The sequence below is a fragment of the Symphalangus syndactylus genome, chromosome 12, assembly GCF_028878055.3.
Source record: "Symphalangus syndactylus isolate Jambi chromosome 12, NHGRI_mSymSyn1-v2.1_pri, whole genome shotgun sequence".
Taxonomy (NCBI): Eukaryota; Metazoa; Chordata; class Mammalia; order Primates; family Hylobatidae; genus Symphalangus; species Symphalangus syndactylus.
In genome coordinates this window covers 84,794,028-84,817,002 of record NC_072441.2, presented here as the reverse complement: position 1 = coordinate 84,817,002, position 22,975 = coordinate 84,794,028, and the positions used below count along the sequence as shown (strand labels likewise).

Genomic DNA, 22,975 nt, shown 5'->3' with positions numbered 1-22,975 from the left:
GGAATTTGTCAGCACTAAAGCCCTTTCCTGCCTCTCCAGGAACCTCCAGGAGGTTCTACCATTGTGAGTTAGAAGGTAAGAGAAACTTCTTATGTTCCCAAGGTACAAAGACAAGGAATCAGAACCTTTAGAGACGGTGGTGTTTATCACCCTCAACCAGGCCTGGCTTGGGCTTCACTGTAACTGTGTGACGTGGGGCCAGTGGATCACTTGGGTGCCTCAATTTGGCCTCTTCTGCCCATGTGCAGGCTGGTAGGGCAGTCAGGTCAGGCATCTGGTGAGGTTCCCCCTACCGTACCCAGTTATGGCCCCACTCCCCACCATCTCCCAGCTTCCTGCTGCCCCTCTCCCTGTGGAGACGCTGCCTGTGGAAAGGGGCCTCCTTCTGGCTCATGGCTCCCTTCTTGCAGCTGGAGAAATGGGAGCTCAAAAAGAACTTCCTAGTAGCAGCCAGTCAGCATCTTCAAAACGGAGTGTGTCCTCTCAGGGGCCGGCAGTGGGTTAGGCCTGAGTGTCTGCCTCCTCCACTCTCAGAGATCTCTGGGCTTTATCCTCATGCTCACCAGGCACCTGGAAGGCAGGAGTGGGTAGAGGTGAAAGGGTAGTTCCAGGAGCCTGGAAGCCACAGCTCAGGGGTGTACCCCAGAGGAGAAGGAGCAGCAAGGAAGGAAGAAGGCAACTTGGGCCACAGGAGGCGAGGCAGGGAAGGGAGACTCAGAGGGTGTGAGGGCCCAGCGATGTCTCACCTGCCAGTGAACTTGGTCCTCATAGCACTGGGAGTCTGGGGGGCAGTCCAGAAAGGGTAGCTTCAGCAGGAGCCCTGGTGGTGGTAGGAGAGGATCTGTGAGGCTTCTCTGCCCCCCACCATGGAGGAGGGTGCCGCCCAGTGCCACAGGGCACAGGGGTCTAGGAGGCATAAGACCAATATGATGCCTGTGCAGGCAAAACACAGCGGTATTTGTTGAGCATCTACTATGTGCCAGGCCCTGTGCAAAGTGCTTGACTAGTTTTGCTTTCCTCAGTAATCCCAACAACCCTGCAAGGCCAGTATTATTCCTGTATTACAAACAAAGAAACAAGACTCAGAGAAGTTAAATAATTTGCTCAAGTGTGTGCAGTTGGTAATAGACCAGTTCCTGATTCCATCATGAACCACAGCTGCTGAGCTTCCTGTGGCTTCCCACACAGGAGGGGCACAGAAAATGCTTACTGTGGCCGGGCGCAGTGGCTCACAGCTATAATCCCAGCACTTTGGGAGGCTAAGGCAGATGGATCACTTAAGGTCAGGAGTTCAAGACCAGCCTGGCCAATATGGTGAAAGCAAGCCCATCTCTACTAAAAATACAAAAATTAGGCAGGATGTGGTGGCTCATGCCTGTAATCCCAGCACTTTGGGAGGCCAAGGCAGGTGGATCACCTGAGGTCAGGAGTTCAAGACCAGTCTGGCCAACATGGTGAAACCCCATCTCTACTAAAAATACAAAAATTAGCCGGATGTGGTGAGGGGCGCCTGTAATCCCAGATACTTGGGAGGCTGAGGCAGGAGAATTGCTTGAAACCGGGAGGCGGAGGTTGAAGTGAGCTGAGATCACATTGCACTCCAGCCTGGACTACAAGAGCGAAACTCCGTCTCAAAAAAAAAACAAAAAAAAAGGCCGGGCGCAGTGGCTCATACCTGTAATCCCAGCACTTTGGGAGGCCGAGGCGGGTGGATCACGAGGTCAGGAGATCGAGACCATCCTGGCTAACACAGTGAATCCCCACCTCTACCAAAAATACAAAAATAAAAATAATAAGCCCAGCATGGTGGCAGGCGCCTGTATTCACACCTAACCTAGTGCTTCGCAGACATTAACGTGCAATCAAATCACCTGGGAATCTCTTTTTAAAAGATCGTAGATTCTAGGCCGGGCGCGGTGGCTCACGTCTGTATTCCCAGCACTTTGAGAGGCCGAGGCAGGCAGATCACCTAAGGTCAGGAGTCTGAGACCAGCCTGGCCAACATGGTGAAACCCTGTCTCTACTAAAAATACAAAAAATTAGCTGAGTATGGTGGCAGGCGCCTGTAGTCCCAGCTACTCGGAGGCTGAGGCAGGAGAATGGCTTGAACCCGGGAGACAGAAGTTGCAGTGAGCCGAGATCGTACCACTGCACTTCAGCCTAGGTTACAGAGCAAGGTTCCATCAAAAAAAAAAAAAAAGAAAGGAAGGAAGAAAAAGGAAGGAAGGAAGAGAGGGAGGGAGGGAGGGAGGGAGGGAAGGAAGAAAGGAAATCTCCAGGTGAGAGCAGAAGGGAGGGGATGCTGAATCAGGTTTTATTTTGAAGGCCAAAAAGACTAAGGCCAAACATGAAGAGCGACTGCCTGACCCAGGGCCATGGACAGTGTGCCTCTGTGGAAGGTTTTCGCACTGGGGTCTGGAGGTGGTAGGCCGTCTCCTGCCCTCCTTGTCCCTGCCCCACATGGCGCAGCCATCCCCTCCTAGGCCTCAGCGTGAGGTTGGGCTTCCCTCTAGTGGGCAGAGGGAGCAGCACAGGCAAGCATAGACCGGTAAGAGAGGGCCTTGCTAACCCCTCACGGACCCCCCAGCTGCTCTCAGCACCAGAAAGGAGCAAGCACCTGCATGCATCTCTGTGCCTGCAGGAGGTTGGTTACCTCTTAACCCACAACCCAATCACTACTTTATGGCACAAAGTAGATGCTCCATAAATATCTATGAGTGGATGAATTCATGTCAGGCTTATAGGATCCCATGCCCCTTCCTCTAGAAAATCCAAGGTTACTCACCTCCGAGGCCCCCACCCACAGAGGCAAACATCAGTGTAACAAACAGCCCAAAGAGCTGGTGCATGGCCTGTGATGTGGCACTGTGCTGGCCCTCGGCTATGAGTGGAAACACACTCTCCAGGCTGCAGGGAGACCAGATGGCGGAAAGGCGAGGGAAGGGGGAGAGAGGGATGCAGCCCGGGGCCAGGGCTGCTCATGGCACTGGAACTCACGCTGGGGGACAGGAAGTGGCCAAGAGGGTCTCGAGGGTACATGCCAGGCTGAGTCTCACCTCCAGGCTGCTGCTCAAGCCAGGCCCACAGCCTGGAACACCTTCCCACCCTCGTAGGCCAGCAGACACCTAGGCACCTTTCAAGACTCCATTTGTGGATTGCTTTTGCCCACCCTTGATGTGCAAAAATAGATTCTGAGGGTCATTATCTCTTACTGACCCTTCAGTAACAAGTAACACTCGAAGTCATTTGTTCCATGACCTTCTGCTGCACTTGATTGAGGACCAGGAGGGCAGTTTCTGGGTTGGTTTTGTTAACTCCAATTTCCTTTGCTCCCAGAATATGGATGAATGAATGAATTCATTCTTTTTTCTTGGTCACACACAGTGAAAGAGAATGACAGAGGTCATTCCAGAGGGATGACGACTGCAATGCGGGTTGGGAGGAAACTCACCCATCTCCATAAGCTTCATGGGTGGCAAGCCCAGCCACAAGGACCCCCAGGAGGGCCCCCAGGACCCCCGGCATCCCATGGAGGTTGTGGACTCCACATGTCTCTTGGACTTTGAATTTCGATTCAAGGACGGGCTGGAGGGCAGGACAGATCATGAGTCTCCTGTGCCCACTACCGACCACCTCGTCCTGTTGGAGAGGTGGGACCGAAGACTCCATGTTCTGCCCAGGCCCCAAGAGGCATCTATACCGTGAAGAACTTGTACCCCAGCGTGGAGACAGTCCCAGCCAAGAAGCCAGCTGCCAGAGCCCCAAAGGGTGTCAGCATCATTTCACTTGAGGTCCCCACCACAACTCCTCCGGCCAGCGCTGCATTTTGGATGTGGACCTAAGGGAAGAGCAAGGTGTTGGAGGCCCTTTCAGATCATCACACCCACAGCAACCCAACCCTACCCACCACAGTGACACCTACTGCTTCTGGAAGTCCCTCTGCTATCTAACCTCTCATGGTCCTGCTACCATATCAGCTCCCATTCTGACCCCATAGCCACCAGCACAGATGGAGCTCCTATGCCTGTGCCCTTATCTGTTCCCCGGGAGAATCTTTCTTGAGGGTCTCAGACCTCTCCTCCCCTGCCCAGGCCACCCCCTCTGCCTCTCTGAAGTCCTCTTCCCCATACCATGTCAAGCCTCACATCTTCCCCTACAAGGGCTGACAAGGCAAAAGTGCCGAGGGTGCTGGCAGCCAGGGAGTAGTATGTGTTGAGGGCCGTCCGATGCTGCCCAGCCTCCAGTGCTGTGAGTGCAGCATTGAAGCTAGGCCAGAAAATCCACAGGAAGATGGTCCCTAGATGGTGGACAGGCAGGCGGAGTGAGAAGAAGGAAGTGGCTGCCACGCAAGGTACAAGTTGTATAACTGCAGGCAAGTCACCTACCCTCAGCAGCCTCAGTTTCCTCATCTGTTCAGTGGGATTGATAATAATACCACCTTGGGCTAGGCACGATGGCTCATGCCTGTAATTCCAGCACTTTGGGAGGCTGAGGCAGGCAGATCACTTGAGCTCAGGAGTTTGAGACCAGCCTGGACAACATAGTGAAATCCCATCTCTACCAAAAATACAAAAGAATTAGCTGGGCATAGTAGCACATGCCTGTAGTTCCAGGTACTTGGGGGGCTGAGGCAAGAGGATCGCTTGAGACTGGGAGGCAGAGGTTGCAGTGAGCTGAGATTGTGCCACTATATTCCAGCCTGGGCTGCAGAGCCAGACCCTATCTCAATAATAATAATAATAATACCACCACCTCATCAAGTGGCAATTAAATGAGGCAATGCACATAAATGCATAGCCCATGGCCTAGCAGGCACAAAACGCCCAGCAAATGGCAGCTATTGAAGGGCACTGGCACTAAAAGAAACTACTTGGTTGAAAACCATGGAACGTTGAATTTTTTTTTTTTTTTTTTTTTTGAGACAAGGTCTCACTCTACCGCCCAGGCTGGAGTGCAGTGGCATGATCCCAGCTCACTGCAACCTCCGCCTCCCAGGTTCAAGTGATTCTCCTGCCTCAGCCTCCCGAATAGCTGGGACTTCAGGCGCCCACCACCACACCCAGGTAATTTTTGTATTTTTAGTAGAGATGGGGGGTTTCACCATGTTGGCCAGTTTGGTCTCGAACTCCTGACCTCAGGTGATCCACCCACCTCAGCCTCCCAAAGTACTGAGATTACAGGTGTAAGCCACTGCATCTGGCCAGAACATTGGCATTTTTTAAGTATCAAAAAAGGAAAAGAAGGCCGGGCACAGTGGCTCACACCTATAATCCCAGCACTTTGGGAGGCTGAGGCAGGCGGATCACAAGGTCCAGGGTTCGAGACTAGCCTAACCAACATGGTGAAACCCTGTCTCTACTAAAATTAGCCAGGCATGGTGGCGCACTCCTGTAATCCCAGCTCCTCCGGAGGCTGAGGCAGGAGAATTGCTTGAACCTGGAAGGTGGAGGTTGCAGTGAGCCGAGATCACGCCACTGCACTCCAGCCTGGGAGACAGAGCAAGACTCCATCTCAAAAAAAAAAAAAAAGAAAAAGAAAGGAAAGGAAAAAAGGCAAAGGCCACTACATGTCAGGGACTATGCTGGGTACTTGATACACATATCAGGAAAACAATGATAACCTCAGTCTCTCCTAGTGAGGGTGGACCCTTCAGTGTTTGAGAGAGGCCTGTGTTTGCTGAGTACTGAATGGGCTGGGCCTGTGCATTTTGGGAAAGAACTGGGAGTCCATGTACCCTGCCTTCCTGCATGAGGTTGCCAGGTCCATCCTGGAGGGAGAGAGAGAAGGACCCAAAGGACAAGGTGAAGGAGAAGGCTGGGGACCCTGTGGTGTAAGCCAGCAAGGTGGGAGGCTTAGGGACCACTGTGTCCTGAGTAGTCTGTTGGGTGTGTCTTCTCCCAGCAGCCCGGCAATCTTGAGTAAAATCTCCCACACTCATATTTGCATCCTGTAGGTGGAGCATTTGTGGGAGAATCCAGGAAGGGGCCTCATTCCTGTCTGGGTGACACTAAAATCCAGGAGCTGGGAGGCAGACAGCTGAGAATGTAAGTCTCCTGGGAACGCCTGGAAAACTTGGAGAAGTTGGCCGGGCGCGGTGGCTCAAGCCTGTAATCCCAGCACTTTGGGAGGCCGAGGCGGGCGGATCACGAGGTCAGGAGATCGAGACCATCCTGGCTAACACGGTGAAACCCCGTCTCTACTAAAAATACAAAAAATTAGCTGGGCGTGGTGGCGGGTGCCTGTAATCCCAGCTACTCAGGAGGCTGAGGCAGGAGAATGGCATGAACCCGAGAGGTGGAGCTTGCAGTGAGCCGAGATCGTGCCAGTGCACTCCAGCCTGGGGGACAGAGAAAGACTCCGTCTCAAAAAAAAAAAAAAAAAAAAAAAGAAAGAAAACTTGGAGGAGCCTTTGGAATTCAAGGCAAACTTATCTGGGTCTCAAAGGGCAAGGAGGCCTCAGCTGTCCTGGGGTTCTTTGTAATCTGACCCAGCAGTGCTGAGCAATCCTAAGCCAGCCTCTCTCTTTCATATAGGAATAGGTACTTCAGTCCCTATTCAATACCTTCTATGAAAAAAATTAAAAATACGGATTTGCCTTCTGTCTGCAGTTATGAAAATAGAGGAACAGAAGCCAAGGTGGAGGCACATGCTTAGAAGCAGGTGGTGGTGGCGGGGCGTAGTGGCTCACACCTGTAATCCCAGCACTTTGGGAGGCTGAGGTGGGTGGATCACCTGAGGTCAGGAGTTCGAGACCAGCCTGGCCAACATGGTGAAACCCTGTCTCTACCAAAAATATAAAAAATTAGCCGGGTGTGGTGGCACGCGCCTGTAATCCCAGCTACTCGGGAGGATGAGGCAGGAGAATTGCTTGAACCCAGGAGGCAGAGGTTGTGGTGAGCTGAGATCGCACCACTGCACTCCAGCCTAGGCAACAGAGCAAGACTCCGTCTCAAAGTCTCAAAAAAAAAAAAAAAAAAAAGAAGAAGAAGCAGGAGCTCCTAGCTCCTAGCTCCTATGGGTCCCTGGGGTGACCCAAGACCCTTCCTCTCCTTATCCCTGCCTGAGAGTGCAGGGGCTTCCAGGCATCGGGAATCTCCCAGGAGGAAATATCCTTAGGAGGCGGAAGGCAGCACCAAGGGCCGGCAGAGATTGCCTGTTTGCCGGGAACGAGACAGGCAAAGGCCTGGAGGTGAGGGCAGGCCAAAGCTGAGTCTGGCTGCAGCCTGAGCCAGCGAGGAGGGAGGAGGAGGGGCTGACGTGGCAGCTGAGGAGGCCACTTTCTAACCTGTGGCTGGTGGGAGCCCTGGAAGATTTTCAGTAGGGATGGAGGTGGATTTAGAAAGGATCCAGGGCATATGCATTCCCCAGGGCTGAATTCTAAGAACTTGTCATAAAACTGTTGAGAATGGTAAGTGCAGGTCCCAGAGCTCTCACAGCAGAATCCAAATGGGAAGTGAACACCCAGGCACAACCCCAGGACTGCAGTCAGCACCCCGAGAGACAGTCACCTCTGGCCCAGATCAGAGGCCTCCAGACCAGCCCCCTGCCCTGCTACCACACCTCGAAGGCCTCACCAATCATGGCGAAGAGGTCTGAATGGTAGACGGAGCCCTGGCGGTGCTTGCTTTTCTCCAGCTGGGGCCTGTACAGAACCCATGAAAGGACGAGCCCGAAGTAGGCACCAAAGGTGTGGATAGTCATGGAGCCTCTGGCATCTCTCACCTGGGGAGGTGGGGTGAGGTGAAGAGGCAGCACCCTGCCCCCGCCCCCATCCCCACGCTCCTGGCTCAGAGGCTGACCTTGACCACCCCCTACCCCCCACTCCATCCCTCCCCAGACTCTCACCCCCAGGAGATGAAGGAGCACAAACTCATTGATGCCAAACAGCACCCCCTCCAGCAGGGCCATGAGCAGCAGCTGTGCAGGCCCGGTCTTGCCCAGGACGGCACCAAAGGAGATGAGCACGGCCCCCGCACAAAAGTCAGCGTTGATCATGCTGGGGATGGGGCAGAAGCGGGAGCACAAGAGGGGTCAGATAGGCTGGCCTCTGGGCTCCTGCCTGGCATGAAGCCAGGGCAGCATGATGTGGTGGGTGGGGTGGGGTTGGAGTTCTGGAGAGAAGACAAGGAGCTCAAGCTCCTCCCTGGAGTTGGAAGGGATCACCTGGCCCTGTTTGTAGATGAGGAAATCGAGTCTCAAGGAGGTTCTGTGACTCAGCTGACAAAGTCCACAATAGGTGGAAGAACCAGAGCTGTCTACCCTTCTCGCAGCTCTTGGGGAACAAGGGCCCTAAAGAATGAGGAAGTGGGGCTGAGTGTGAGGGTCAAAGATGGGAGAGGAAGTCAGGCAATAAGGACAGGCAGGACACCTAGAGAAACCAAGTGACGCCCAGAATCATGAGTCAGGAAGCAGACTTGAAGGACAGGGCTAGATCTGGGGCCCATGGGCAGGGGCCTCCCGAGTGAACCTTGGGGAGCTGGGTAGGTGGCGGCTGCCCCACCTCTCCACGCCAACATGGATGTGGCCACCGTGGAAGGAGTGTAGAAAGTCCTGGACCAGTGTGGACCACTGCAGGGCAAAGGTGGCCAGGAAGAAGGTGAAGCCCACGCTGCTGAAGCCGTAACGCTGCAGGAAGACCATGAGGAAGCCAAAGCCCACGAAGACCATGGCATGCACGTCCTGGAAGCCTGCAGCGGGCAGGGACAGGTGGGGCACTTGGGGGCTGCTCTAGCCATAGCCCATAATCTAGTCAGCTACCCTGCCAGTGCCCCTGGCTCTCACCAGCCAGGGCTGCCTTGAGCCAAGCCCATAAAACTCCCCAGGCATGTCAGGGGCTCCCAGCCCTGAGCCACCTGCACAGAGCTGGCCAGCTTGGAGCAGTGGGACCCCGACATCCCTGCTGTCCTCATGTCAGAGCAAGGGAGTAAAGCCTTCTGCTCTATTCATTTGCCCCATCCCTGGGTCTCTTACAACAGACTGGCTGGAAGTCCAACCTGTGCTGTTTTCTGCTGCAGTCCCTGCCTCTCTCCATGCTCAAAATTCTCCCCACTACAGAATTCTTTTCAACATTTCCTCTGTGCTAGAAAGTCCTTCTTGACATCTACCCTCCATCCCTCATACTTCAGAGACTATACCTCTTCCTTTTGAGGATTTTTTTTTTTTTGAGACGGAGTCTTGCTCTGTCGCCCAGGCTGGAGTGCAGTGGCGCAATCTCGGCTCACTGCAAGCTCCGCCTCCCGGGTTCACGCCATTCTCCTGCCTCGGCCTCTCCGAGTAGCTGAGACTACAGGCGCCCGCCACCACGCCCGGCTAATTTTTTGTATTTTTAGTAGAGACGGGGTTTCACCGTGGTCTCGATCTCCTGACCTCGTGATCCCCCCGCCTCGGCCTCCCAAAGTGCTGGGATTACAAGCGTGAGCCACCGCGCCTGGCCCTTTTGAGGATTTTTAAGTTATTATTATTACTAGATGTCTTGCTCTGTCACCCAGGGAAGAGTGCAGTGGCATGATCATAGCTCACTGCAGCCTCAAACTCCTGTACTCAGCCAGTCCTCCCACTTTGGCCTCCTAAGTTGCTGGGACTACAGGTGAGGCCCATTGTGCCCAGTTATTTTTTTAAAAATTTTAAGGAGGCTGGGCGCAGTGGCTCACACCTGTAATCCCAGCACTTTCGGAGGCCAAGGCAGGTGGACTGCTTGAGGCCAGGAGTTCGAGACCAGCCTGGCCAACATGGCGAAACCCGGTCTCTACAAAAAATACAAAAATTAGCTAGGCATGGTGGCACGCACCTGTAATGCCAGCTGCTCGGGAGGTTGAGAGACAAAAATTGCTTGAACCCAGGAGGCAGAGGCTGCAGTGAGCCAAGATCGTACCTCTGCACTCCAGCCTGGGCGACAGAGCAAGAGTCTGTCTCAAAAAAAAAAAAAAACAAATTTAGGAAATAGCTTTAAACTGTTAACAGAGATGACCTCAGAGAAAAGGAATTGAAGGAAGAAGGGGACAAGGCTGCTGTGTTGCACAACTTCAATGCAAATGATGCCCTCTGGGGTTGTGCAACATGGCGACTCTGGGAAGGATGATTTTACTTTTTAGTTTATTTCTATAGTTTGAATATTTTAACTTTATAGATGAATTACTTGAAATTTTTAAAGAGTCAATGAGGTTTATGGGCAGGAAGATTTGGGGCCTTTTCTGTTTGGTTTCTATTCTGTACCACTCTGCATAAAAAGCTAAACCGATAAAAACAATATATAAGGCTGGGTACAGTGGCTCACACCTGTAATCCCAGTGTTTTGGAGGCTGAGTGGAGAAGACTGCTTGAGTTCAGGAGATTAAGACTAGCCTGGGCAACATAGTGGACCCCCCATTTATATAAAACAATAATAATAATCAGCTTGGCATGGTGGCAGGTGCCTATAGCTACTCAGGAGGCTGAAGCAGAAGGATCGCCTGGGCTCAGGAGTTTGAGGCTACAGTGAGCTATGATCACATCACTGCACTCCAGCCTGGGTGACAGAGTGAGACCCCATCTCTAAAAAATAATAACATACAATAATATTGAAAATGAGGTCGGCTGGGCATGGTGACTGACACCTGTAATCCCAGCACTCTGGGAGGCAGAGGTGGGCAGATCATGAGGTCAGGAGATTGAGACTATCCTGGCTAACACAGTGAAACCGTGTCTCTACTAAAAATACAAAAAAATAGCCAGGTGTGGTGGCGGGTGCCTGTAGTCCCAGCTACTCAGGAGGCTGAGGCAGGAGAATGGCATGAACCTGGGAGGCAGAGCTTGCAGTAAGCCGAGATCATGCCACTGCATTCCAGCCTGGGCTACAGAGCAAGACTCCATCTCAAAAAAAAAAAAAGAAAAAAGAAAAAAGAAAATGAGGTAAATGCAAATACTTTGCTTTAGTGATTACCTTGTTCTGTAACTGCCCCCCTCCCATCTATTTGTAAACTTGTAAATAAGGTTTGAATCAACCTGGTCTGATGTTCAGCCCAACCATCTGGTCCTGTTTTCTTTGTCTGGGGTCTATGTACATAGTAATACCATGCTATATTTTTTACTTTAATCAAGAAACACCAGAGAAAGCTTGTCATGAGCACAGTTACTGAATTTGTTGTAAATATGTTATTGAGAAATGGGCTATTATCACCCTAAACCCAAATTTTATAGCTTCACGTGAAAATTTTTCTTTTTTTCTTGACAGAGTCTTGCTCTGTCACCCAGACTGGAGTGCAGTGGCGTGATCTCAGCTCACTTCAACTTCCGCCTCCTGGGTTCAAGTGATTCTCATGCCTCAGCCTCTCCAGTAGCTGGGATTACAGGCACGTACCACCCCGCCTAGCTAATTTTTGTATTTTTAGTAGAAGTGGAGTTTCACCATGTTGGCCAGGCTGGTCTCAAACTCCTAATCTCAAGTGATCCACCTGCCTCAGTCTCCCAAAGTGTTCGGATTACAGACATAAGCCACTGCACCCAGCCACTTCCCCCAGGAACTGGTCTGCTTTCCCACCTTCAGGCAGCTGAGGTGCTGAGCACCATGGACTGGGCTCTGGGAATGTAGCTGTCATCAAGGCAGCCACAGTCCGTGCTCTCACAGAGCAAGGAAGACAGGCATGGAAGAGTCAAAGAACTGCATGTGTGAGGCTTCCTTGGCTGCCTGGAGCTCAGAGTTCCACTGGAATCACAACTGAACAACTGTAGGCCCCGTATGTGGTTCATTATTTATGTTCTGCTTCTCTCCTTTGCTTTTCTTATACACATGTTTTGGTTGTAAATGACTTCAAATCTCTTGTAGAAAGAGATTGATCATAAAGGAAACAGGCTGGGCATGGTGGCTCACGCCTGTAACCCAGCACTTTGGGAGGCCGAGGCGGGGAGATCACAAGGTCAAGAGATCGAGAACATCCTGGCCAACATAGTGAAACCCCATCTCTACTAAAAATACAAAAATTAGCTGGGCATGGTGGTGTGTGCCTGTAGTCCCAGCTACTCGGGAGGCTGAGACAGGAGAATCACTTGGACCCAGGAGGCAGAGGTTGCAGTGAGCCGAGATAGCGCCATTGCACTCCAGCCTGGCAACAGAGAAAGATTCCATGTAAAAAAAAAAAAAAGAAAGAAAAAAAAAAAGAAAAGAAAAAAAAATTATGCTCCCTTTTTTTTGTGGAATCTGACGAGGCACTGACAAGTCAGAAAATAATTACTGAACTTTATTTATTTTTGTAGAGATGTCAGTCTCACTATGTTGCTGCCCAGGCTGCTCTCAAACTCCTGACCTCAAGCAATCCTCTCACCTCAGCCTCATGAGTAGCTGGGATTGCAGGCATGAGCCACCACACCTGGCTCAATTACTGAACTTTAGAATGCAATCAGTAACTTTGAGAGAAACATGCTTTTATGCTTTTTTTGTGTGCCATATGCATGGGCAGATAGGAAATTAGTTAGCAAGGCCCTGGAAGAGGGCTGGATATGTGCTGAAATTAGAGGTCTGAGGCCAGGCGCAATGGCTCACGCCTGTAATCCCAGCACTTTGGGAGGTTGAGGTGGGTGAATCACCTGAGGTCAAGAGTTCAAGACCAGCCTGGCCAACATGGTGAAACCCCGTCTCTACTAAAAATACAAAAATTAGCCAGGTGTGGTGGTGCACACCTGTAATCCCAGCTACTAGGAAGGCTGAGGCAATAGAATCACTTGACCCGGGAGGTGGAGGTTACAGTGAGCTAAGATAGTGCCATTGCACGCCAGCCTGGGCAACAAGAGCGAAACTCTGTCTCAAAAAAAAAAGAAATTAGAGGTCTGCAGCTGCCAGCCCTAGGGTTGGGACACTAAATGTCCCCAACCCTGCACTACTTCTCCAGACCTACCCACTCCCCAAATCACCCAGAACCTAAAACAGTAACAGATGAATGAATAAAGAAAATGTGGTATATATACACAGTGGAATACTATTCAGCCATAAAAAAGAATGGAATTCTGGCCAGGCGAGGTGGCTCATGCCTGTAATCCCAGCACTTTGGGAGGCCGAGGCAGGCAGATCACCTGAGGTCGGGAGTTCGAGACCAGCCTAACCAACATGGAGAAACCCCGTCTCTACTAAAAATACAAAATTAGCCAGGTGTGGTGGCACGCACCTGTAATCCCAGCTACTCAGGAGGCTGAGGCAGGAGAATTGCTTGAACCTGGGAGGTAGAGTTTGTGGTGAGCTGAGATCGTGCCATTGCACTCCAGCCTGGGCAACAAGAGTGAAACTCCATCTCAAAAAAAAAAAAAAAAATTGAATCCTGTCATTCGTGGCAACATGGATGGAACTGGAGGACATTATAAGTGAAATAAGCCAGGAATGGAAAGTTAAACACCGCATGCTCTCACTCATATGTGGAAGCTAAAAAAAAGTTGCTCTCATAGAAGTAAAAAGTAGAACAAAGGATAATAAAGACAGAAGAGTGGGGGAAGGGGGAATAGGGAGAGATTGTTAAAGGATACAAAATTACAGCTAATTACATCTAAGATAGAAGGAATAAGTTCTAGTGATCTATACCTATACCTAGCAATCCCCAACCTTTTTGGCACCAGGGACCAGTTTCCTGGAAGATAATTTTTCCACAAATGGTTGGGGGGTGGGGGATGGTTTCGGATTGATACTGTTCCATCTCAGATAATCAGGCATTAGATTCTCATAAGGAGTGCACAACCTAGATCCCTCACATGCACAGTTCGCAATAGGGTTCACGCTCCTATGAGAATCTAATGCAGCCATGATCTAACAGGAGGTGGAGCTCAGGCAGTAATATTCACTCACCTCCTGCTGTGCAGCCCCCGTCCTAACCAGCCTAGGGGTTGAGGACCTTATAGCATTGTAGAGTGACTGTAGTTAACAATAATATATTATATCATTTCAAACCTGTTTTAGGTTCTGGGTGATTTGGGGAGTGGGTAGGTCTGGAGAAGTAGTGCAGGGTTGGGGACATTTAGTGTCCCAACCCTAGGGCTGGCAGCTGCAGACCTCTAATTTCTTTTTTTTTTTGAGACAGAGTTTCGCTCTTGTTGCCCAGGCTGGCGTGCAATGGCACTATCTTAGCTCACTGTAACCTCCACCTCTCGGGTCAAGCGATTCTATTGCCTCAGCCTTCCTAGTAGCTGGGATTACAGGTGTGCACCACCACACCTGGCTAATTTTTGTATTTTTAGTAGAGACGGGGTTTCACCATGTTGGCCAGGCTGGTCTTGAACTCTTGACCAGGCTGGTCTTGAATGTTCCCAACACAAATAAATGATAAACATTTGAGATGATGGGGAGAAAAAAAAACAGAAAGGGAGAGGCATCACTTAAAACTCAGCGTGCACCCTAAGTTCTTTTAGCCTCACTGCCTGGCTGCTTTTCTCCTTGTGCAAACAGTAAAGAGAATCCATGTCTATTCTTGTGCTCAAGGACAGCAAGATAAGGAAGGGTGTTGGGTCCAAGGGCTCCTGACCATTACATGCCAAAACCAGTCCAGAACTTGTGTGGCATAAGTGTTTACATCTCCCACCCCAGGTTTGTTTGGAATCAAAACTCAAGGCTCTGGCCTTTCAGCTGGAGTCTAAACATCAAGAAATCTCCTTCTCTGGGGACATTCCACAATGGGAAATTCTTTTTGGGCTCTGAGAGGTGAGGGGCTGTTCCAGCTGGAGGTGGAGGAAGAAGATAAGGCAACCTCTCAATATCCTCTTTAGAGGATGCCTGTGTGGGTGAGACGGAGTCTGATGCCCACCCCACCCCACCCCCACCAAACCCATGCATTTTTTTATTTTTTTGAGACAGAGTCTTGCTCTGTTGCCCAGGCTTGAGTGCAGTGGTGCCATTACAGCTCACCGCAGCCTCAACCTCCTGGGCTCAAGCAATCTTCCCTCCTCAGCCTCCAGAGTAGCTAGGACTACAGGAGCTTATTACCACACTGGGCTAATTTTTTTGTTTTTTATAGAGACGAGGTCTCACTTTGTTGCCCAGGCTGGCCTCAAACTCCTGGCTTCAAGCAGTCCTCTCACCTCAGCTTCCCAAAGTGCTGAGATAACAGCATGAACCACGGTGCCCAGCCCCAAGCACTTTTGATTGGAGAGAAGATAAAGCTCTCCAAAGTCCTCTATTACTCTCCCTCCTTCCCTTACTGCCCCTCTGCAACCCAGCTAGATAACTCCTGGACCAGACAAGATTATGGGAGAAGACAGCTGTTAAAGCTGGGGCTTTGGCATCTAGCAGAGCTCGGTTTAAATTCTAGGTCTGGCTGGGCGTGGTGGTTCATGCCTGTAATCCAAGCACTTTGGGAGGCTGAGGCAGGAGAATTGCTTGAGCCTGGGAGGTGGAGGCTACAATGAACCATGATCATGCCACTGCACTCCAGCCTGGACGACAGTGAGACCCTGTTTCAATCAATCAGTTAATTCCAGGTCTCCCCGCCTCCTTCTGATCCTATGACCTTGGACAAGCCTCTGAGCCTGTTTTCTCATCTGTAAAGTATGGATATTAAATGTGATAATCAAGAAGAAGCAGGAGGAGCTGAGGGGGCCATCTCCTCCAACTTCCCCACCATCCATCCCGCCTGCCTCTAGGGGACAGTGGGGCTGTATTCTCTCTCCTAGAAGAGATCACAAGCCACTCTGGTCCTGGTCACATCCTTCATCCCCCACCTCTTCCAAGAAGATCCTGATTCCATCTATCCTAAATCCCTCTCTCTGCAAGTAAGGTCTGTGAGATGTATAAAAAAAGAACCTGTCCATATTTTTTCAGAACGCTTTCTCATGTTTGCTTCTGTGGCCCTTTAGCCCTGGCTCTTTCCCCTTCTTTGTTATTTTTCCATCACTTGCTTTCTGGAAGAAGGGCTTTTAGTGTAGGGGGAAGGCCACAGATGGGGAATCAAGAGACCTGGTTCTAGCCTGGTTCCTTCTGTAACTTGCCATGTGACTTGGCCAGGTCACATGACCTCTCTGGCTCACTCTCAGCATCTGAGTGGGTGAACCAGGTGGGCTCTCAGGGTCCTTCCAGCAGAGAAAACAGACGGACCCTCAGACTAGCCATGTCTTGGCATTGGCCAGTCCTGGAGCTCAACAACAGTTGCACAACTCCCTTTCATCTCCTGAATCAAAGGGCAGTGGCTGCACCTCCCTCTGGCCCTGACCCCTTCCCTTGGGCAGAAGGACAGGTGAGGACCCGGCTCATGAAAGCCCCAGGCTCTAGGGACCTTGCACCTCCCTCCTCCCCAACCTTACCCCACAACAGTATCCAAGTCCACAGGAATGGAAACCTAGGGCAGAAAAAGAAATAGGAATCCCACCTCTTATATCTCTATTATTGCAATTCAGGGAGGAAATGCTGTATGTCCGAGGACAGCCTACCATGTAATAAGGAGGGCTTCGAGGAGAAGCAAGTCAGGGGTTCATGGCAAGCAGCCAGGTCAGACCCTTACACAACAGCTTACTTCTGTCAGACTCTGGACTGTTCCCTCCCAACTCTCTATCCTTCTTTTCTAGCCAGGGCTGTGGATGAAATATGGGGAGGGAGGAGCTGTAGCCCCTTCTGCCTAGGGTGGGTGGGCGGTCTGGTGCTTCATGCCCAAGTCCAAGTTTCCACCTCACTCTCTATATCCTCAGCATTTTGAGCTTCATTTTGTTGGGTCTAGAACAGGGTGAGGTGGGGATAGCCTGCCATGAGCTCTACATACAGAAAGTAGGGTAATAGGGCCAGGTGTGGTGGCTCACGCCTGTAATCCCAGCACATTGGGAGGCCGAGGCAGGTGGATCACTTGAAGTTAGGAATTCAAGTCCAGCCTGGCCAACATGGCGAAACCTCGTCTCTACTAAAAATACAAAACTTATCTAGGCGTTTTGGTGGGCGCCTGTAATCCCAGCTTCTCGGGAGGCTGAGTGGGGTGAATCGCTTGAACCTGGGAAGTGAAGGTTGCAGTGAGCCAAGATTGCGCCATTGCACTTCAGCCTGGGCAACAGAGTGAGACTCCGTCTCAAACAACAAAAAAAAGAAAGTAAGGTAGTGAGAGCTGGAAATTTTTAACAGGAGACTCTCACACTCTAGGCCTTGTTTGAATGTATCTCCTTTAAACTGAGGCATCCTTTTTCCCCTTGCTCAGATGGGAAAAACTGAGGCTTGGAGATGACCTGCCTAAGCACTTGTGATAAATTCTGGGAGATCTGGTGCTCTTGGTCCCAGCTGCCTAGGGCCTGAATTGCAAGGCAGGGTCCCCAACCTTTGAAGGTGAGGCTCTATTCCCATGGGGCCGAGGGTGGGGGTGGGAGGTTAACTCTCTCTCTATTGAAACTTGTCAGCAGGCAGGTGACTTGTGGGGCGAAAAGCTTAGGATGCCTGAGTTCTAGTTCCAGCTCTGCCACTCACAAGATGGGTGATCATGAACAACTCACAACCCCTCAGAGACTTAGCTTCCCCCTCTGTGAAATGGACTAATGACACTGCCATGCTTCCTGCCAAGTCTGGGGGTTGCTGCTCTGTGATTAGCAGGTAGAGGGTGCCTCATTTTCTTTCTTGTTTTCTTTTTTTTTTTTTGAGACAGTCTCACTTTGTCATTGCCCAGGCTGGAGTGCAGTGGTGCAATCTCAGCTCACTGCAACCTCCACTTCCTGGGTTCAAGCAATTCTCCTGCCTCAGCCTCCCAAGTAGCGGCGATTACAGGTGCCCGCCACCATGCTCGGCTATTTTTTTTTTTCTCGAGATGGAGTCTCACTCTGTCACCCATGCTGAAGTGCAGTGGCGCGATCCTGACTCACTACAACTTCTGCCTCCCGGGTTCAAGAGATTCTCCTGCCTCAGCCTCCCAAGTAGCTGGGACTACAGGCGCCCACCACCACACCCAGCTAATTTTTTGTATTTTTAGTAGAGACAGGAGTTTCACTATGTTGGCTAGGCTGGTCTGGAACTCCTGACCTCGTGATCCACCCACCTTGGCCTCCCAAAGTGCTGGGATTACAGGCGTGAGCCACCATGCCCGGCCTAATTTTTGTATTTTTAATAGAGATGGGGTTTCACCATGTTGGCCAGGCTGGCCTTGAACTCCTGACCTCAGGTGAACCGCCTGCCTCGGCCTCCCAAAATGCTGGGATTACAGGTGTGAGCCACCACGACTGGCCAGTTGCCTCATTTTCTCTTTGTCTCTGAAAGGACCAGCTTTGAGGGACTGGGGAAGAAATGCCTGATCCTAACTGGTCTTGGCTGCCTACATGTGTGGGCGATTCATACCTAACACCTGCCATTATGACCTCTCACAACCCCACTCTTACCCTCCCTGCCCGGCAGGATTCTCTTTTCCATGCTGAGGGTGGAGCCCCTAGGAAAGGCGGTCTCGAACAGCCCAGCAAAGCCCAATTAGGCCAACTGAGAGGTGGGACAAGAGGATGGTTAAAGCTGGGGCTCTAGATCTGGCTTCCAATCTCAACTCCCCCACTTGTGACTGTGTGACCCTGAATCAGCCACTTAACCAAGCCTCCGTTTCCCCACTTTTGTCTATCTCATAGACTAAGTGAGATAAGGCATACGTATCAGCACGGTACCCTGGATCATAGCAGGCACTAGTGAAAGGGTGAGATTTTAAACCCAGAGCCCCTCCACCTCAGAGCGAGATGGCTGCCCAGCTAAATGCGGGCACCTAAATGCTCCCTCCCAAGACACCGGAGGGTCTTTGCAAATCTTGGGGTCTTTGCTTCCCGCGCGCCCTCACCCCGCACTCACTTGGGTAGCGAAAGTAAAATTCATTGTCCGCGTTACTGTTGTTGCCCCGGTGCCAGAGGGCAGCGTCGGTTTTGTGGTTGTCGCGGACAAAGACAGCAAAGAGGACGGCAGTGGCGCCCTGGAGGAAGAGGCACAGCAGGGGAAGCTGCAGTCGCCGGCCCGCGGCGCGGCTAGGAGACCCGGCCATGGATCTGGGCTGCGATCTCGGCTGGCGCTCGCAGGCTCTGGCGGACAATCCCCGGCGGCAGGGCAGGTTTCACGGAGCCCCGCCCACAGAGGCCCCGCCCTCCCTGCCGCAGGCCCAGGGCCCCGGGGACCAGGAGCCGGGCGTCGTGGGGGTCCTGGACCCTCGGCCCGAGGTAGGGCCAAGACTTGGGGAAGGGAGTCGCACAGTCCTGGCGCTGACCCTGGCACTGTTACGGTGCCAGGTCCTTGGACGTGACCCTGGAAAGGCGCCATGTGTTCTGCCCTGATAGGGCACAGCTGTGGGACCTGGGGGTGGGAGAACCCGCACCCTCATACATGATGTTACTTTAAAGTGTCTCCCAAGGAGTAAGTGGCCCTTAAAGACCCTGGTCTGGGCCAGGTATGGTGGCTCACGCGTGTAACCCCAGCACTTTGGGAGGCCGGGGTGGGTGGGTCACTTGAAGTCAGGAATTCCAGACCAGCCAGGCCAACATAGTGAAACCCTGTCTCTACTAAAAATACAAGAAAAAAAAATTAGCTGGGCGTGGTGGCGGTGCCCCTGCAGTCCCAGCTACTGGGGAGGCTGAGGCAGGAGGATCACTTGAACCCAGAAGGCAGAGGTTGCAGTGAGCCGAGATCGTGCCACTGCACTCCAGAGTGGGCAACAGAGCAAGACTCTGTAAAAAAAAAACAAAACAAACAAACAAAAAAAAAACAGAAAACGCTGGTCCGGCCCCTCTAGGGTTAACACAAGAGAGAGTTAGGGGTTACTCAATCTTTTTCCCTACTGAAAAAGCAGAGATGGAAAACAGAGATAAATAGTGCTCTCCAGGCACTGATGATTAACCAGCCTGGGGTGTCTGGGCCTCTGCAGTGGAGTCCCTTACACCGCTCCAAGCAGTGTAAGGTAAGGGACTTTCCCCCGTCCTACCCCCAATCTGTACCACACCACAGGGAAGCAGGCTGGGCAGGGGCCACACTGACACCCAGGTTCCCTGCGTGCCCACAGTGGATGTGGGAGAGCCTGGGCTGCCTCTGCAGCTGGAGCGGAGGGAGGCTGAATGCAAGGAGGGCTTCTCAGTTCCAAGTCCAGAGTTCCTCATTACCCAAGCAAGATTGGCATCCACTGGGGGCCCAGCAGACAGACATAGAGGAGACAGACATAGAGGATACAGACATTTATTGAACACTTACTGTGAGGCAGGCTTTGGGGATGAACCAGATGGCCCCTCCCTCCAGGAACCATTGTCTGGTGTGGAGACAGACACTTAGGAGGAAATTTGATTACCAGTGGGATAAGCGACCAACCCAGAGAAGAACAGAGACTGCAGGGGTCCAGGAGGAGGGGCTGCAGAGGCCCCAGGGATGGGATAAGGGAGGGGACTGAGATGGAGAATTGCTTCCTGAGAAGGTAATGAATGTATGAAGGTGATCTGGAAGGACAACCTATGAATTGGACAAGTGAAGAAGGAAGAGGAGACATTATAAGAAGTGGGACCAACAGAGACCGAGCCTGGCAGTGTAAGCATCCCGTGTGTTCAGGAACTCAGGCTGGGGGAGGCTGGGGGCAGTGCTGGGAAGGCCCTGAAGGCCCTGCTAAGGCACAAGGCCTCTACTCAGTGGGTTCTGGGCCACTGAAGTGTTCTAAATAGGTGTGGAACCCTGGCACTATTGGTTCTGACACCTGACACCTCCACAGGGTGAAGGCAAGTATTCCATGGGGCTGGTGGGAGGGGAGGCTCTCTGTCTATGCTGCAGTGGCAGCCCATCCCAGGTCCGCGTGTCTGAGGGAGCCATAGTGTGGAAGGAACCCGTGAGTGTCTGTAATGGTGTCCCAAACTCCAGTCCGAAGGAAAAGCTGCCACTCCCATGAGTATGGCCTAGGTCCCCAGGGGCCAGCCTCCCCCCATAACAGATGCAGGGCAGGGCTCCTTCTCAGGAATGGGCAGGGATGGGGTCAAGAGTAGAGCCCCCGGCCGGGCGCAGTGGCTCAAGCCTGTAATCCCAGCACTTTGGGAGGCCGAGGCGGGCGGATCACGAGGTCAGGAGATCGAGACCATCCTGGCTAACATGGTGAAACCCCATCTCTACTAAAAATACAAAAAATTAGCCGGGCGTGTTGGCGGGCGCCTGTAGTCCCAGCTACTTGGGAGGCTGAGGCAGGAGGATGGCGTGAACCCGGGAGGCAGAGCTTGCAGTGAGCCGAGATCGCGCCACTGCACTCCAGCCTGGGGGACAGAGAAAGACTCCGTCTCAAAAAAAAAAAAAAAAGGCCGGGCGTGGTGGCTCACGCTTGTAATCCCAGCACTTTGGGAGGCTGAGGCGGGCGGATCACGAGGTCAGGAGATCGAGACCACGGTGAAACCCCATCTCTACTAAAAATACAAAAAATTAGCCGGGCGTGGTGGCGGGCGCCTGTAGTCCCAGCTACTCGGAGAGGCTGAGGCAGGAGAATGGCGTGAACCCGGGAGGCAGCGCTTGCAGTGAGCCGAGATCGTGCCACTGCACTCCAGCCTGGGTGAAAAAGCGAGACTCCGTCTCAAAAAAAAAAAAAAAAAAAAAAGAGTAGAGCCCCTAACCTCTTCCTTTTCTTTCCTGCTGCCCCTTCCCCAGCTCACTTCTACCCCCCCTCAGGGGCTCCAGCCTCTGACACAGAGTGGGCTCTGGAGGACAGTTGGATTCTAGGTATCCAGTTTCCCTAACTCAGGTGCCAGCCAGGGGTCCGACTCTGGGTGGCAGACTCTGGTAGCACTGTGCCCATCTGGCCAGGCGGGCTTTCTGGCCCTCAGTGGCCTCTGTCCCAGAGAGACTCTCTGTCCCTGCTTGCTCAGCAGGAAGCTTGTTTTCTAGCCCTTCCTGGGGCAAGGGGTATATCAGGTCAGAATCCTTTGTATAATGATTCAGCATCTGGAGGCTCCACCCAGGCCCAGCCTTCTGCCCCAAGACACTGCCTAAGTCCTATTTGGGAGTGGGGGGTTGCTCAGGGCTGTCCAATCAGGGACTGGACAGGCCCTGGGATGGGAAGAGCCTTCAAAAGCTGCAAACCAGGGAAAACAAGGAGGAGTAGGCTGGGCCTTCCCAGCATCTTCTGGGAACTGCCTCCCTGATTCCAGCCTCCTCCATCTCTTTGTCACCTGTTGTGGCCCTTAGTCTCTTTTAATTCCTCTGGGTCTCTGATTCTCTCTCCTCTGTTGCTCATTCATTCACTCAACAAATACTCATTTAGCACCAACCCTGGGCCAGGTCTGGGGCTACAACCACAGGTTCTAGTCAAGATATAAAACAGGGCTCGGTCCTGGGGCCCCCTGCCTGGCAGGTGTTAACCTCTTCGTTGCTGGATTATGGGGAGATCTAAAGGAATCCCCCTGGCCCAGGAGAGCTGGGCCAGTCTCTGGAGGGTACACTTAGAGACCTTTGGGCAACAGCTACTTTCCAACTTGAATGGGATAATCTTGATATTTCAACAGCTAGTGAGTACCAGCTGAGCTGGTATCAGCCCTGGTCCAGCAGAGAGCAAGACCCTGACAGCCCTCCCCTTCTGAGGGTCCCCTCCCTGGCTCCCCCACCTATCTGAGGACTCCCCTGCCAGGCTGCCACCTGAGAGGATCTTAGAGGACCCCCTGGACCACCACCTACCAAACACTATGGAGAGGCTTAGTCCATGGTTTCCTTTTGGATTGTGAAGTGATGTCAAGGCCCTTGGTCCTCCCCCTGCCTCCTCTGGCCCTGGTAGCTCTCATGGAATGGTGAGGGCTTCATCTCTCACTCCTTCCACTCCAGGCCTCCTCTGAGAAGCCCCTGACTCCACCATCAGCTCTCATTCTGCCTGGCCTGAGGTCTGTCCCATCTTTGACCTTCCATCTCCAGATTCTAGCTGTGACCAGCTGAGCGCCAGAAGGGTGGCTAAGGGGAACCAGTGTCTGCTGCCTGCCCTGGCCAAGACTGGCCAGTTTGTCCCTGGGGACCAGGTATTTGAGGTTACTGAGTAACTTGGGGCTGCTCAGAGCTGATTTCTACCAGGGTCAACTCCTCCCAACCTCCTGCTCTCTTGGCTCAGGA

The 22,975-nt window shown here is 52.2% G+C and overlaps 1 protein-coding gene across 2 annotated transcripts; it reads right to left on the bottom strand.

Annotated features, from left to right (window-relative positions):
* Positions 1-126: 126 nt before the first annotated feature.
* Positions 127-18,957, bottom strand: RHBG (Rh family B glycoprotein). Of its 2 annotated transcripts, XM_063628126.1 has the most exons (11): positions 18,720-18,890; positions 16,920-16,993; positions 8,501-8,687; positions 7,846-7,996; positions 7,575-7,722; positions 4,131-4,297; positions 3,701-3,838; positions 3,452-3,585; positions 2,786-2,907; positions 747-820; positions 127-570 (listed from the first exon to the last, which is right to left on the bottom strand). In XM_063628126.1, exons 1-11 carry the CDS (start codon positions 18,752-18,754, stop codon positions 502-504), a joined length of 1,299 nt encoding a protein of 432 aa, XP_063484196.1. In that variant the 5' UTR covers positions 18,755-18,890; the 3' UTR covers positions 127-501. The 2 variants fall into 2 exon arrangements, with proteins under 2 accessions (XP_063484196.1, XP_063484195.1); XM_063628125.1 differs by lacking the exon at positions 16,920-16,993 and having other exon boundaries at positions 18,731-18,957.
* Between the last annotated feature and the right edge of the window lie 4,018 nt (positions 18,958-22,975).